The sequence below is a fragment of the Artemia sp. Qi Xiang Cuo genome, chromosome 18 (assembly GCF_049724085.1).
Source record: "Artemia sp. Qi Xiang Cuo chromosome 18, ASM4972408v1, whole genome shotgun sequence".
NCBI lineage: Eukaryota > Metazoa > Arthropoda > Branchiopoda > Anostraca > Artemiidae > Artemia > Artemia sp. Qi Xiang Cuo.
Window position 1 is genome coordinate 14,047,895 of NC_142811.1, and position 17,882 is coordinate 14,065,776.

At 36.1% G+C, this 17,882-nt stretch overlaps 1 protein-coding gene across 2 annotated transcripts in view; it reads right to left on the reverse strand.

The window, feature by feature from the left end:
• LOC148941226 (fatty-acid amide hydrolase 2) overlaps positions 1–17,882 on the reverse strand; it is a 322,168-nt gene that overhangs the window by 41,979 nt on the left and 262,307 nt on the right. For both annotated transcript variants that reach the window (XM_089104464.1, XM_089104463.1), the window contains exon 8: positions 16,864–17,031. In XM_089104464.1, the coding sequence (XP_088960590.1) occupies positions 16,864–17,031 (168 nt within the window). The remainder of the gene's footprint in view (positions 1–16,863; positions 17,032–17,882) is intronic.

Below are 17,882 nucleotides of genomic sequence, written 5' to 3' on the forward strand. Positions count from 1 at the left end.
AATGTATGTCTAATTTGGAATCCGGGAAAGGCAAGGTTCTCCGCAAAAGATTTATCATCAATCAAGATATTAGCCACGACCGTTAAAGGCATCGTCACATGCAGTCCCTCGCTTCAAGCGGAACTGGTGTGGAGGAAATTAGCGCACTATTGCGGGTTCCTTTATAAACAGTAACTCGAAGAACTTGCAGAGCGATTTCGCTACAGCTATCGGGCGGAATGATGTGCACTGAACTTCAAATTTTCCTTTTTTAGCAATAGGATTCAGATCTCTGATACAGAAAGAGGAAGGTAAAATTCGCTGAGTGAAAATCATCCGTATGAGCAGAGAGAGAGATGCACTGTGAGAAGTTCACTTCTGTGTTTCAGATGGATTGCATTGACTTGGTAGACAACAGATGAACCATTCTGTTTTAGGTTACGGATGGCACTTTCGGCAGAACAGGTACTAACGACAAAATCTTCATCGGTATGAGAAGACAGAAACCATCTTCTCAAAAGATGAGAAGATGATCCAAAGCAGCCTCGTAAGATTGCTCAATGAAGGGCCAGGAGCAAAGAGCTCCGATTCATAATAAGCATACCATTCGTCTTCAGGGAAGTCAGCTGGGGAAGAAGAAGTAGTTGTCGAATGAGAGACAAACCTAACGACTATATTTTGATCTTGTTTAGCACGGGCAGAATCGCCATTGATTAAACTTTCCCGATGCTGAGCTAAGATCTTGGTCAACTTTCACTTCGTGCAAATCTGTACGGTATTCACAAGACCGAAGTTTGAACGTCCACACTATTTACATGTCGGAAACGGGAGTTTTTCTTGACTACTAGAAGTAGCGACATCTAAGTTTGACAACCACCCAGAAATGAGTCTTTTGCGAAAAGGAATAGCTTGATTTGCAGCAAAAGGGGCCACGGCTAATTTCAGCGCAGTACATATCTATAAAGATGCGAATCTCATTTTAAGGCAACTGGAGTGACTTCTAAAGGTGATAGAAAGGGACGCTTTTTTTTATCAGAAATCTATCTACCGACGCCGTATAAATCGCTTGATCAATTTTCGACCAGTCATGACGGTGGAGAGATACTGAAGGAGCAAGAGATTTACTCTGATGACAAAAAAATGACAAAGTTATTGAGCAGGTTATGGGATGATGGTCAGACAACTGATAATCAAGCACAATCTTTACTATATTGGCTTGCAAGTCACTCGATACTGCAACATGATCCAAGTGAGAAGTTCACAAGGACGTATAACATACGGAAAATAAAACGTTTAATCCAATTCACAAGAAAGAACTTAATATACCCTTAACTATTATTGTACGTGGCGACGCTTGAAAATATGGCTACATTCAACTGAAGACCCATCGCGGATTAGAAATACACTTTTTGACGCTTAAAACACACTCCTGCCCCAACCTACAAATAGAACCACCGACACTTATCCGTAATAACTGATGCTCTATTATATACAACTGTACAAATATATTTCAAGCCTCAACTGAATCATCTAGTCATATGAAGCGTTAAAACATACCTCTACATTAACCGTTTATTCTATAGTCGGTCGGTGCTCCTTTAGAAACGCTATACTCCCTGCTCCTTTAGAAACTCCTTTAGAAAGCTCCTATACTCCCTGCTCCTTTAGAAACGAATACACCACTGTAAGGTATAACTACCTCTGAAACCTGAGGCTAAATATACGTATAGTTTTTTGATATTTCTAAATCAATTAACTTTCTCATAATTTTCACACAATAGCTTTTTGGCCCTCTTTTGGCTAAAACTGTTGTTTTGCACAATAAAATGGCTGAAAACACCACTGTGATGTGGGGCCTCTGTGAAAAAAAAACAAACAACAACAAATAAACACGCACCCGTGGCCAAACTCTGAAAAATCCAAAACTTCATATTCTAGTAGATAGAGGCTTGAAAACTCTGCAACAGTGACCTCTGATATATAGAATTTGACGGTATAACTTTGATCAAGATCACACGCATTTTTAGTGGGTTTCCCGCATTTTCAAAAATCGAGCAAATCCTCTCAGGTTCGTAGCTTTTGGTGGGTAACTTAAAAACTAATGAAAATCTGTATTGCCGCTGTATATAATGTGCAGCATATAAGGATAGTTAAAGCCAAGTGTACTGGAGATTTTTAAAACTGCCTCGGATTTGCAGCATTGCCACAAATCAAAGTAATGAAAGTTTTCGGACTTTAGCTGAAACCACCGCTTCAAAATCCGTTGATTTTAAATTGAAGTTAGCAAGTATTTTGCAGTAGGTTGCATAGGTAGCATCAAGACCTGGCTAATTGTAGACAGAAAAAAGGCAAGACAGATAGTCCAAGTAATTGAGAGGCAAATGTTTAAATGGCTGGGGCACGGGTTGATTTTGAATTGAAGTTAGCAAGTATTTTGCAGCAGGTTGCATAGGTTGCATCAAGACCTGGCTAATTGTAGACAGGAAAAAGCCAAGACAGATAGTCCAAGTAATTGAGAGGCAAATGTTTAAATGGCTGGGGCACGGGTTGATTTTGAATTGAAGTTATCAAGTATTTTGCAGTAGGTTGCATATGTTGCATCAAGACCTGGCTAATTGTAGACAGAGAAAATCCAAGACAGATAGTTCAAGTAATTGAGATGCAAATGTTTAAATGGCTGGGGCACGGGTAAATGGCGGGAGTATGCATGACTCTCTTATTGGAGACATACTTGTTAGTTAGGTTTTGGAAAGACAAGCCTGCCTAGAGTCTCAGGCATGTTTATATATATATATATATATATATATATATATATATATATATATATATATATATATATATATATATATATATATATATATATATATATATATATATATATATATATATATATATATATATATATATATATATATATATATATATATATATATATATATATATATATATATATATATATATATATATATATATATATATATATATATGTATATATATACATGTATATATGTATATATATATATGTTTTTGTTTTGTTTATTTACTTTATTTGTATGTCGTTGTCTTTATTAGGTTTTTGTTGATATACAAGGTTGATTGATTGACTGAAACATATCTTTAATAAAATTTTCTTTTTTCGCGTTGTTTAGTTAGCCCCCCTCTCCGTACAGATACAAACTGTTTCGTATGGGCTAGTCCCAAACAGAGTCTTCACAAGCTAAATGTTGGGGGGGGGCAATGGACTTTACAGATTGGCTGGTAATTTTTATCGACTGATTTAGGTTGAATCATCAAGTTTAATCAATCATTTTACTATTCACACATACATGTATATATTTGACATAGCTCGAAAAACTAATCCTTTTTTTCACACATTGATCTTCTTTCGTAGATTTAAGTCACTTATTTACATCAGTCCATTTACCTAATTCAAAAAAAATAATTGCCCCTGGTCTCAAAGTATTGTTGCTCCAGGTCTTAGAGAAATATTATCACACAGTCAGTTTCCTTTCTTTTTTTTTCTACAAAATAGGTTATCCCTAACATTAACTTTCCAAATGCATTAAATATTCTCCTTCGTTTGCTTTGATTTCACCCAACAGGGACTCTGCAAACTGCAAAGTTTAGCACCGAAATGTTCGAATTTCGAAATCAATTTCTTCATTCGTTTCGCTATGTAATATTGCTGTCAACATGAATTCAATAGAAAAAAAAATAGTTATTTCTTCTGGAAATAAAGAAAATAAAAAAAATGACGAAATCAAGGGGCTGGTTACTAAGTCACTCGATGTGCTCCAAACGAATTGAGGGCACTAAGGCACATACTGGAGACACGGTCAGGGATAAGGTTTGACATCCTTCAATGAAGTGTGCCTTTAACAAGTGTATTTGCATTCCTCCATTGAGGAGCTTCCTTAACACTGTTAGTCAATACGATATGGCGCAAACGTAGATCCAAAGCTGCCTACAATATTCAGTGGCAATATTTCTTTCTTTCTTTCTGCATTCTTTCTTCTTTTCGTCTTTCTTTGTTTCAATTTTTTCTTTCTTTCTTTCTTTTTGTCTTTCTTTCGACGCAACACCTTAAATTAGGTATCCTTTTCTCAGACCACACTGCCTTTTAATGACGAACAAATAAACGTTCAAATGAGGATAAATCCATTTATTTAGACAGTAAAAATAGGTACAAAAGTCTAGATATTTTGATCACATATACAGCGATCATCAACAGTAGAAATACTCTTTGCTGATGCATTGTATTTCTACTGATGATGATCGTTGTATATGTGATCGAAATATCTAGACTTTTGTACCTTTTTTACTGTCTAAATAAATGGATTTATCCCCATTTGAATATTTATTTGTTTTTCTTTCTTTGGTGCTCATTTTTCTTTCTTTTTGTATTTCTTTCTTTCTTTATTTCTTCTTTCTTTCTTTCTTTATTTCTTTTGTTCTTTATTTTTTCTTTCTTTCTAGCTGTCCTAAGGATATTCCATGTGGCTACGAAAATCGGTTACATATACTGAATTAGGCGCTTTGTTGTCTCGTACAGGGTGTTTCAGACGTTTACACAAATTGGACAATTCTTGATATATTTTTAACGGTTTAGTTAATTCCTTATTATTTAGAAAGAAATCACTCGGGCTTCTAGTACCTAACGACAATTATAACTTTATTTTCTTTAGCAAAATCTTTTCGCCCGCTACAATTTTTAGTTATAGTGTTTGACAAAGATCAAATAGATCCACATATCATTTACACATATTTTGCAAATTCCATATTGTCAACATATATTGTCCACATATATTGTCAAATTCCATATTTCTTGTTTATTAGCTTAAAAAAGAACAGTAAAGTGATAAAACTGTGTTAATTTTCCCCAACTTTTCTGGTTCAAATAGATCGAACTGTTCTATTATGTAAAAAGGGACACATAGGGTACCAGGGGGGGGGGGAGCTACCCATAGCTTAAGAATCCGCAAAAACTTTCGCCATAATTACAGAAAACTTAGATCATGGCGCAGGGAAGTTTACTTTAGGGTTTTTTAGTTCCCACTCAAGAAGAAAATTGTTACATCATCTAAAGGTTACTATAAAGTAACAAAAACTAAAGGTTACTAAAAGTCAAAAAAGTAGTTTGTTACAGGGGTGGCCGAAACGGCCGTAGTATATGATGAGGTATTTGCTTTTAGTTTTTAACTACTATTTGTTGTTTACTACTATTTTAACTACTATATTAACTATTTTTACTATTTTAACTACTATTTTAACTACTATTTTAGTTTTTAACTACTATTTGTTGTTTACTACTATTTTAACTACTATATTAACTATTTTTACTATTTTAACTACTATTTTAGTTTTTAACTACTATTTGTTGTTTACTACTATTTTAACTACTATATTAACTATTTTTACTATTTTAACTACTATTTTAACTACTATTTTAGTTTTTAACTACTATTTGTTGTTTACTACTATTTTAACTACTATATTAACTATTTTTACTATTTTAACTACTATTTTAACTATATTAACTACTATTTTAACTACTATTTTAGTTTTTAACTACTATTGTCTATTTATTTATTTATTTCTCTATGTATAATTTTGTTTTCTATTTTTCAAACATTTCGTGGTAGCGAATTTTAAGTAAGGAGCGACCCGGCTCAATAGTGGGAACCGAAACTCTAAAAAACGGAATTTTGATACCAATAGATACACCAAAAGAATCAGATTTTTTTGCTGATTTCAAATATATAAGTTTCATCAAGTTTAGTACTAACCATAAAAAGTTACGCGCCTAAGAAAATTTGCCTTATTTTCGAAAAAAGGGGGAAACTCCCTAAAAGTCATAGAGCCTTAATGAAAATCACAACGTCAGGTTCAGCGTATCAGAGAACCCTACTGTAGTGGTTTCAAGCTCCTGTTGCAAAACTGTGGAATTTTGTAATTTTGCCAGAAGAAAGATCACGGATGCGTGTTTATTTGTTTTGTTTTTTTCCCAGGGGAGATCATATGGACCCAGTGGTCCTAGAATATTACGGAAGGGATCATTTTAACGGAAATTAAAAGTTCTAGTGCCCTTTTTAAGTGACCAAAAATGGAGGGCAACTAGGCCCCCTCCCACGCTCATTTTTATCCCGAAGTCACCCGATCAAAATTTTGAGATAAACATTTTGTTCAGCATGGTCGAAAAAAATAATAACTATGTCTTTGAGTATGACTTAATCCCCCACAGTCCCCGAGGAAAGGGCTCCAAGTTATGAACTTTACCCAATGTTTACATATATTATTGGTTATTGGGAACTATACAGATGTTTTAAGGGGGGATTTTTTCTGGTAGTGGGGGGTGGGTGGGTGGGGGGTTACGCGAGAGGATCTTTCCATGGAGGAAGTTTTCATGCGGGGAGAATAAATTGCTATGAAGGGGGCACCGGATATCCCAGCATTATTTTAAAAACGATCAGAAATTAAATAAAAAAAAACAAGTTTTTCAACTAAAAGTAAGGAGCAACATCAAAACTTAAAACGAACAGAAATTATTACGTATATGATTGGGGTCGCCCCCTGGTCAATACCTCACTTTTTATGATAAAGTTTTTTTAGTACTTTCATAAGAGCTATTTATTTTAATTAACTTTAAGATTAAGGGGTCAATTTTAAAGAATTGGAACAAAATTCAAACTTTAGAGTAAAGAGCGAGGTATTGACTAGGGGGCTAACCCCCTGATATACGTATTAAAAATATATGAATATAGAAGTTCGTTACGTAAGTTAATTCGTAACTTACGTATATTTATTACTAATAAAATCGTTCGTAAATAAAATTAAACAACTTCCGATAAAGCCATTTAGCAAAAAAAAAAGTCAAATTAATATGCAAATTTCGTCTGTATTATTCATGTACAGTGAACCAAAATAAAAACCTGCGTTAATTCAAAAACGTTCAGAAATTAAATAAAAAAAAAACAAGTTTTTTTTAACTGAAAGTAAGGAGCGACATTAAAACTTAAAACGAACAGAAATTATTCCGTATATGAAAGGGGCGGTCCCCTCCTCAACGCCTCTCTCTTTACGTTAAAGTTTGACTCTGTATCACAACTCTATTTTTTAAAACAATAAAACAAATTTCGCGTAAAGAGCGAGGCGTTGGGGAGGGGACAGGCCCTTTCTTATTCGGAATAATTTCTGTTCGTTTTAAGTTTTAATGTCACTCCTTACTTTCAGTTAAAAAAACTTGTTTTTTTATATTTAATTACTAATTGAAACCACAGGTTTCAATTAGGCTCCGTTATTAGAGCCTGACACTATTTGAAAATTGAAACATTCAAAAACCATAAAGCAAAAGAAGAAAGATTGCGGCTTGCATGGTAAGTGGGAGGTGGATCTAAGAGCTACTTAATTAGTAAATTAATTAATTAGTTATCTAGTTAATTAGTAAAGAGATAATGCCAGAAACCACGCATTGAAAGCGACAAAAAACAACGCTAGAATACTTTTGCATCTTTGCCTGCAGAAAATACAGATCTGTATTTATTATCATTATTAATATTATTATGGATGGAATAAAAAAAAACTGAGCCGAGACTCAAGCCACAAAGGCTCATTGACTCGCCGCTCTCCCCCAAAAACAGCACCGATTCTGAGCTATCAAAAGCTGGGCTACCGGTCCCCTCAGGCATGATATTTTCAGATCAGGCTTTCCTATCTCCTTTTTATCCCTTGTAAGAAAGACATTCTTGGTAGTATCAAATGTGTCCATCATTATTTTCCTCATCCCTAGAGCCCAGCCCGACAGATTCAGGCCAGTTTAGGCTTGCAACAGTCGTACCTAAAAAAAGAGAGAAGTCATCAACCCCTCGCCACTCATCAGCGATAACTGGCAGTTGATCCTCAGAATCTCTCACCCCGGATAAATCCTTTTAGGGATATTTTCTTGCGCCGCAGTCGGCCCTTCATATATCCAGGGAAATGACCCCCAGGCATTTTTTGAATAGCCGCTGCTGTCTTCAATCCATCCAATCTCGGCAGTGTATTCTACAAAATAACATGTCATATAGTCAGACCATAGGCAGGGCGGCCAATAACTGGATGGTAACTAAAATTATCAGTAGTAAGATCCTATCTTGTCTGCTACCCTCAGGGGCACGATGAAAAGATTGTAGAGTCTTCCCTTAGAGACCTCTAACGTTCGTCTTTTAAATGTTCGTTAATGAATGCTAGGCGTATTGCCGAGGTACATGAGCAAGGTATTCTAGATATCCCTAAGGGTAAACAATTCTTATTTTCAGCATCAAAATTGATAGGAGCTTTCGCTTGTTGCGAATATTCAGTGATATTTTGTGTTGGTAGAGAAATGACACTCAAGTGGGCTCTATGATACTCTGGAACATGGGTCGGCAAACCACGGTCCGCGAGGCCTCTTGCAGAGGCCCTCAAGATCCTCGCCGTAACGCACCCGACAGACCATATTACACACCATACCAATATACAACTAAGGGAAAGGGGGCACCATCTAGCATTCTCGAAAAAATCCGTAAACACCATCTAGCATAGTTACTTTGATGTTCATCCGTTGAGATCAATTATTTTGCTATGTTACTATTTTTGTTTTTGATTAAACTTACCTCAAAGTTTGGGAAATACCCCCAGAAACATTTACCTTTAGATTTTCTTTGTTTATTATTTTTCAGTTCAATAAAATTTAGTGCTTACGGTACCAAATGAAAGCCAATTTATCTGTTCATGTTATGTGGCCATCTTGTGGCAAAATGTTCAGAAGGGAAAAAATAACGTTGGATTTTGTAGATCGGTGTCATTTGGTATATAGAAGGACAGGAAAAAATGGTACTCACTGGGGCATATCCTAGTATGTACAAGAAGACACCCATCTACAAAATTGAGGGCAATTTTTTTCGAAAGGTAATTTTCTTCAAAACGGCTTAAGTACATCCAGTTGTCAAAGGAGCATAGGTACAATGTCCCAGGAACAGAATAGGGTATTAAGTATCATCTTTCAGGGAAACTAGAGGGGGATATCCCAGGAAAAAAGGGGGGTATGCTGGAAATTTCAGAGCATATTAGTTTCAGAGCATATGTAGTTTGCCATAAGGGCACATTACAATATCTTAGGAACCGATCAAGATATAAAGTTGAAACTTCAAGGCCTATTGAAGGGGTTTTATAACCAAATAAAGATGTTAAAATGAACGTTCTGCAACATATCTGGGATGGCTAAGGGCACGAGGGTGAGACTATTAGGCTTTATTGCGTTATACGATGTATATTGAACAAAATCAAAATGCGTTCTATGCATGCAAGTTGTCAAAAGGGCATATGAACAATATCTGAGCAACAGCTAAAAGCAATAAATTTAAACTTTGAGGGCTACTACAAGTACTACTTATGCAATTAGTACTACTGTTATTATCTTAATTACTTCAATCCGCATTTCGGGGCAAAATAAAGTCTAATGCTGGATCTGTTCGGCTCCGTTGTTGAGGTGGCAGTTAAAACACTACATAACATATAAAAGAACAGGGTTGTGACTGTGTTTAAGCCCCAGTTACACGCCTTCCGACTAAGAGTTATTGGGACTTTATCAAGTTGTGACTGCTTTTAACTGTTTGACTTTTTGACTACTTGCAACTGCAAATACTTGTGACTGTGACTAATTGCGATTGAAACCTCAACTACTTGTGACTAAAATTGTCAGTGTATATGACATTTGACTGCATCAAATACTTTGCTATAACAAACAACAAGCCAATCCCTCCGAACTGGAGCAGTGCCAAAGAGGCAGGGATAGACTGGCTGGTAGGCTCCGTAAAAATAAATTAAATAAAAAAAACAAGTTTTTTTAACTGAACGTAAGGAGCAACATTAAAATTTAAAACGAACAGAAATTATTCCGTATATGAAATGGGCTGTCCCCTCCTCAACGCCTTGCTCTTTACGCTAAAGTTTTTTATTGTTTTAAAAAATAGAGTTGTGAAAAAGAGTCTAACTTTAGCGTAAAGAGCGAGGCGTTGAGGAGGGGACAGCCCATTTCATATAAAGAATAATTTCTTTTCGTTTTAAGTTTTAATGTTGCTCCTTACTTTCAGTAAGGAGCACGTTTTTAATTTAATTTTTGAACGTTTTTGAATTAATGGAGGTTTTGATTTTGGCTCACCGTAAATGAATAATTATAAAAAAAAATGAATATTAATTTTACTTTTATGTGGTTAAATGGCTTTCTCGAAAGTTTTTTAATTTTATTTACAAACGTTTTTATTAGTAATAAATATACATAGCTTACGAATTAACTTACGTAACAAACTTCTATATCCATATATTTTTAATACGTATATTAAGGGGTTCGCATCCTAGTCAATTCCCCGCTCTTTAAGCCAAAGATTTTTTACTACTTTCTCTTTACGCTAAAGTTCGAATTTTGTTCCAATTCTTTAAAAATGACCCCTTAATCACAAAGACCTTTAATTAGAATAAATAGCTCTTATGAAGGTACTAAAAAATATTTGGCTTAAAGAGCAAGGTATTGAATAGGGGCCAAACCTAATCATATATGTAATAATTTCTGTTCGTCTTAAGTTTTGACGTTGCTCCTTACTTTCAGTTGAAAAACTTTTATATCTTTAAATTTAATTTCTTATCGTTTTTTTAAATAATGTAGGGAAATCCGGCCCCCCCTTCCTAGCAACTTCCCCTCCCCCATGAAAAATTCATCCCTGGAAAGATCCTCCCAAAAAACCCCTACCCCCCATTACCAGAAAAAAATCCCCCTTGAAAACGTCTGTATACTTCCCAATGACCAATACTATATGTAAACATTGGGTAACCGGATGTATTCAGATTTTGAGGTATTTGAAATGAAACTAACATTATTTATCAAGCATATCGATGAAAGATAGCTCGATCGTTTTCCAAATCATAGGCAGCGCTCTAGCGCTGCCTATGTAAAGAACAATGTGGGTACAATGTGTTTTTTTTTTTTCTCCATACCCGGGCACTTCGTATCGAAGGAGTTGTCGTAGAAAGTTCGAAAAGGACTCATTCGATTGCAAATTGGAGTGGCTAGTACCCTTTTTAATAGTCGAAAGTGATTGGAGGGCAACTAGCCCCCCCCCCCCGCCCATCATTCCCCTCAACACATCTAATCAAAATTTTGAGATAGCCATTTTGTTCAGCGTAGTTGATTTCCAAATAGAAAATATGTTTTCCCCCACACCCCTCGAGGAACAGGTTGTAAGTTATGCCCAGGAGGCATAAAAGGTTTTTACAAAAGGTGTTGTCATAGAAACTTCAAAATGTGCTAAGTTGATCGGAAATTCAAAGGGCTAGTGCCCTTTTTAATAGTCGAAAGTGATTGGAGAGCAACTATCCCCCCCCACGCCCATCAGTTTCCCAAACACATCAAATCAAAATTTTGAGATAGCCAGTTTGCTCAGCGTAGTTGATTTCCGGATATAAAGTATGTGTTTGAGGATGATATACCACCACAGCCATCGGAGCAAGGGGTGTAAAATATGCCCAGGGGGCATATAAGGTTTTTATAGAAGGCGTTGTCGTAGAAACTTCAATAAAGGCTCATTCGATTGGAAATTCAAAGGGCTAGTGCCCTTTTTATAGTCGAAAGTGATTATAGGGCAACTAGCCCCCCCCCACGCCCATCATTCCCCCAAACACAGCCAATCAAAATTTTGAGATAGCCATTTGGTTCAGCGTAGTTGATTTCCAGATAGAAAATCTGTTTTTGAGGAGGAAACTCCCCCCCAACCCTTAGGGCAAGGATTTTAAGTTATGTCCTGAGGGCAAATAAGGTTCTTATAGAGGGCGGTGTTATAGAAGCCTCAGAACAGGCTCATTCGATTAGAAATTCAAAGGGCTAGTGCCATTTTTAATTGTCGAAAGTTACTGGAGGGCAACTAGCCCCCCCCCCACCCCCCAAATTGCCCCAAACACATCCCATCAAAATTTTGAGATAGCGAATTTGTTGAGCCGAGTTGTTTTGCAGATAGAAAATACCTCTTTGAGGACACTCCCCCACAACCCTCGGGGGAAGGGTTTTAAGCTATGCCCTGGGGGCATATAAGGTTTTTATAGAAGACGTTGTCGTAGAAACTTCAAAAAAGGCTCACTCGATTGGAAATTCAAAGGGCTAGTGCCCTTTTTAACAGTCGAAAGTGATTAGTAATATTTTTTGTTCTTGTTGTTGTTTAGACCAGGGCACTTCGTATCGATGGAGTTGTCGTGGGAACTTCGAAAGGGGCTCATTCGATTGAAAACAGAAATGGCCGATGCCCTTTTTAATAGTCGAAAGTGATTGTAGGGCAACTAATTCCCCTTCCACTCCCACCCTCCCATTTGCCCATTATGTTTAAAAACTAAATTTTGCCTCAAGATTTAATCAAAATGCACTGTGATAATGCTAATTCCCAATAAGGCATCTCAGCAGTATCCTAAGAACGACTGAGGGTATTATGTTCAAACTTTCGAGGCTACTTCTGCTCTTAAAATTTAACCAAATCAAAATAGTGTAAGTGTATCAAAGCTATCAAAGAAAGTAAACAGATTTTTTGCGAATGGTATCAAGTTTTCCATTTAAGGTCAACTAGAGGAGGTATGAAACTATGTTAAACAGTACTATTTGTGTGCAGATTCTTAAAATGGTGTATGTTGTTAAAAATTGCTGAAAATTTTTCTCCAGCATACAAATAGCAGGCTAAACTATAAAGTCTTAAAAAACGAAAAGATTTAAAGTGTTATTGTCTTTTTCCCTGAAAAGAGTATGTCAATATATATCGAACAGAAATTAATTAAAAAAACTTTTTCCACAAAATAAGTTTTTCAAAGAAAAGTAAAGAACTCCATTTAACAAAAAATTAGCAAAAATAAATTCAAATAATCTACCAAGCTCGAAACTACCACAAATCAGCATCGATAAATAAATGAAACCCAAAACGAACAGAAATTTAAATAAATAACCGAGTCAAACTCAAAACGAGCAGAAATTAACAAATGCTGGGCGCAAAAGCCCTATGTCTTCACAAGGCCGGAACAAAATTTGCACTTTACTGAAAAAATATAAATGTTTTTACTTTTATAACTTTAATAAATCAAATAATTTTAACATTTTTATTACTAAATATCAGTATATGTATATTAAACTGACAATGCACAATCATTTGTATTTTTTCAGTAAAGGGCAAATTTTGTTCTGGACTTGTGAAGGCATAGAGCTTTTGCGCCCAACTTATTTTAATTTCTGCTCGTTTTGAGTTTGACTCGGTTATTTATTTAAATTTCTGTTCGTTTTGGGTTTCATTTATTTATCGATGCTGATTTGTGGTAGTTTCGAGCTTGGTAGATTATTTGAATTTATTTTTGCTAATTTTTTGATTAATGGAGTTCTTTACTTTTCTTTGAAAAACTTATTTTGCGGAAAAGTTTTTTTAATTAATTACAAGAAAGCAGTAGAAGAAGCTGATATAAATTTTGTTTGGGAAAATAGTAAAATGAAAAGTGCATTAAAACAACTGAAAATCAGTTTTCAACCTGAGTTTGAAAACCGGTTTGCTGATTTAAAAAAAGATCTCAGGTAAGATGGATATTTTTCAAAAACCCTTCGCAGTGGATGTCGATAATATACCAAGTGATTTGCAGATCAACGCGATAGATTTGCAAAATGTTACCACACTTAAAGTACCTTTGAAGGAAAAAAACTGTTTTTTTTTTTGCCCGCGTAATATCTCCACGTAAAATTTTGGACTTCTTGCAACAAAAAGTTGCCGACCCATGCTCTGGAATAACAGGTAATGATTGGGCAGATAAAGCAGCTATGGCTGGGGCGAAGCTGCTGAAAAGCAGCAAAAAACCGACAGAACTATTAGAGGTAAAGGCAAAAAAAAGGCAAATAATACGGCACTCGAATTTATAGTACTGATTTTAGTTTCATGACCCAAGAAGCAATGGGGGGTTGGGGGTCAGCCATCCCGTGCTTTCGTAAACCCTCCCTGTTTACCTTACCCTGGTACCCAACTAGAGCTTGGTCAACTCTGACTGAGCTTAGAGTCACGCTATAAACTCCCGCTCTAAACCAAATAACCAGCGACCCCAGGACTCGAACCCCTGCCCTCACGGGCAAAGGCTTTCAAGTTTACCGTGCTAACCACTCGGCTGGGAGCTATGAGAGGGCGGAGTGAAATTGGCATAGAAAGGTGGGATGCACAGAAAAAAAAGGAAAATATCCCAAGGTTAAACCTCACAGTGACTAAAGAACTTAGTAGATCCGAAAAAAGAAGAGTTGCTGAAGCAATTACAGGTGCGTGAACTTTTAGGAAACATTTCATCCAAATAGAAAGAGCTGATTCCCCAGTAAGCCAAAAATACGAAATGACTACAAGAAGGTACCTAATAGAAGAATGGCAAGCCAGGACTAGATAAAGTTTGAAAGTCCCTCATAAACTGGATGTTAAGCTGGAGGACTCAGAGAAAGAAATGTATGACTTCTTGTAAAATATATGGTAATGACGGGGAAACTAAACCCTACTCCCTATAAAACTGATCAGGTTTTTGAGGTGAGCCTTTGTGGCTTGAACCTCAACTTATTTTGGTGAGTCCACCCATAATGATAATGTTAATAATAATGTAATAATAACAAAAATAACAATAACAATAATAGTAATAATAATAATGATAATAATGATAATAATAACAATAATAATAATAATAAGTAATACTAATACTGATAATTATGTCTTGGCAAAATCTTTAGCTGCATCATCAAAGTCACAAACAAAGGTTCAACAGATGAACAAAGCTAGAAATTGAACTTGGTAATCGACTTGTAGTATATCAGGTCTTTTAGTCTGGCACCAAAAATTACGTCACAAAAACTGTACATCATATTGCGCAGTCCCCTGCAAAAATTAAATAGATAATACAGTTATTCTTTCAATAAAAGTTAATTACAACGTTAAAACTTAAAACGAACATACATTATCCTACACATTATTTAGGCTTCTACCCCCTTAACCCCCACTATTTCCGCTGGGTCTAGGCGTGTGCCCCCCAACGAAAAATAACCTCCAGAAAATATCCCCGCGGAAAATGCCCCCCCCCCCCCAGAAAATACATGCCGCGGCTGGTTAGTTTCCAATCACTTTTAACTTATAAAAAAAAGGGCTAGAACCCTCAATTTCTGATGGAATGAGCATCCTCTGAAGTTTCTACGACCATGAGGTGGAGGTGGGAATGAGGAAGAGGCAGCCCCCCTCCTATACGGAATAAATTCTGCTCATTTTGGGGTTTAATGTTACTCTTTACTTTCACAATAATAGCGTAGACCAGAAATATACCCAGAAATCAAGAGGGGTTAAATATTAACTTCACATTTTTGATGCATTTTTTAGGTTTTTGCCCCCCCCCAAAAAAAAAAACAACCCCCCAAACAAATGTCCTGAATATGACCCTAGGGATTATGCATTAATTTCTACCTCCACCCTTTTCCTTGTCTCTTTCTTAGAACTAATTATGTATTTATATGAATGTTCAATGAGAGTTGGGATGTTTTGGCATTAAAATACACCCTGTAAGGCATCTCCCTCCCTCCCTAACTACCCAAAATATTTTTAAGGTCTAAAAAAATTTCACTCTCCTAGGTAAATTCGCTGTTTTTTTAAAATTCCAAACATTTGCATATAAGGGCTGTAAACCTCTACAATGGGGTCCTATGATTGTTTTGCAGTTAGGGATGGAAGAAGTCTCAAAGGATGCATTTTAATGCCCAAACATCCCAACTCTTGTTTAACCTTCAGATAAATAGAGAATTAGTTCTAAGGGAGAAATGAAGGGAGGGCGGAGGTAGGAATTGATCTAAAATCCCCAGGGCCGTATCCAGGACTTTTGATTGGGGGGTTATTTTTCCGGGAGGAGGGGGGGGGGACAAAAAATTTAAAAAACAAACCAAATGTGAAATTGATATTTAATCCCTCTTGATTTCTGGGAATATTTCTGGTCTGTGATGTTATTATGAAAGTAAAGAGTAACATTAAACCCAGTGACGTAATTTCGTCAAAATCCTCGGGGGGGGGGGGCAACATTGGAGCCAAGTATCCCAGATCAAGTAAAACTGACAGTGAAAAAAGGAAAAATGAGCCATATAGCCATAAGGACAGATATATTATAAAGAAAACTGAACTATTCCTCTGGATGCTTAAATTATACAGGCTTATCTTAGTTTTGACAAGATTTTTTGCAGAAACTAAATTTCAGCTGGGGACAAACTGAGGACTGACGGGGGGGGGCAAACTGAGGTTTGGAGGGGACAGTTGCTCCCCCCTTCCCCATAACAAATTATGCCCCTGATTAAACCCCTAAATGAGCATAATTTATTCCATATAGGAAGGGGAATGCCCCTTCCTCATACCAACCTCCACCTCATGGTCGCAGAAACACCAGAGGGTGCTCATTCGATCAGAAATTGAGAGTTCTAGTCCTTTTTTTAATAAGTCAAAAGTGATTGGAGAAGAGCCAGCCACGGGGGGTATTTTCCACGAGGGGAGTATTTTCCAGGGGGGGGGGGGTAAACTCCGACTCTCATTTACGCTACAGTTTGAGTAGCGCTTTACTGAAACAAATTTATATTTCAATATACATAGCAAACGGGTAACTTCCAAGTGTTAAATTTACAAATTCCCTTCAAAAAATATGATAATAACTCTTTCTTTCTCAAAGCTGCAGGATAGAATTTTTTGCTTTTTAAACTATCTAAGCAATAGGATATTTTGATGTGCCTGGCAAAAACAATTCCGCCATAAAAATCATACACCTAAAAAAAGATAGTCCACAGTCCCTTGACAAAAACAGATAAAACTTTACCTGAAATTCTCTCTTCAGATCGTTACACATGGACAAGAATTTCTGTGTTTCCGGATGATTAAGTTCTCGCTTAAATATTTCTGAGAGACCAAGCCCAATTGAGGGTAAAGTATTTTCAGACATCCCAACAAACCATTTACATAGTTCCCAGTAAAGGTTCACAGATCCCTGAAAGTATAAGTTCTTTATTGCTCATTTCAAATTTTGGACGGTTGAACTTTATTGCCCAAGCACTAGCACTCTAGCAGGCTCCAAAGAGTCGTGGCTCGGTTATTTTTCCGGTACCCTTCTATTAACCGGACTCTTTTATATCTCAAACTAGAGCGCGTTGAAAAACCCATTTTTCAACGGGATGATTCAACACACGGCTGTAGAGAAATATAATATATAGCGTGGTTTTAATTGCGTATACGATTTTTAAAGTGTTGTTTTTTGGAGGTTTTGGGGGGAAAGGTACCTAGGTTAGGTTAGGTTACGTATTTAATATATGCTATGCTTTGCCCAACACCCCCACTCTAATGTGCAAATATATAGCCCAAATTTGTTTCTAAACTATTATATAGTCATCCTATTTTATTTTATTTCATTAGCATTAACCATACTAGCACTATATAAAAGAGTCCGGTAAATAGAACAGTACCATTTTTCCTCTATCAAAAACCTGTAGGCCTACGAAATCGTAAATCTTGTTGATCATCAGGAACTACTGATAATTCGTGTCCGAACCATTTAAACGAGGGTAAATTTGTCATGTAAGGGACCGTTCACGCTACTGAACAAGGCGTATAATTCGTAAAATTATACGCCCTATGCACGAACATCAGTGATAAAATTTGTACACGCATTTCTCGGTGTGTTAAAAATTAATAGAAGCGAGTCCTATCTTCTGTGCTGCTACTCAAAACCAAGAGGTTGCTGACTTGTATTTAAGAACAAAAAGAAGATAAATTTAATATTTTATTTTGCCAAAAATGAGTTAATGAAATGGAAAATTAATGGAATTTTGGTATTTTTTTATT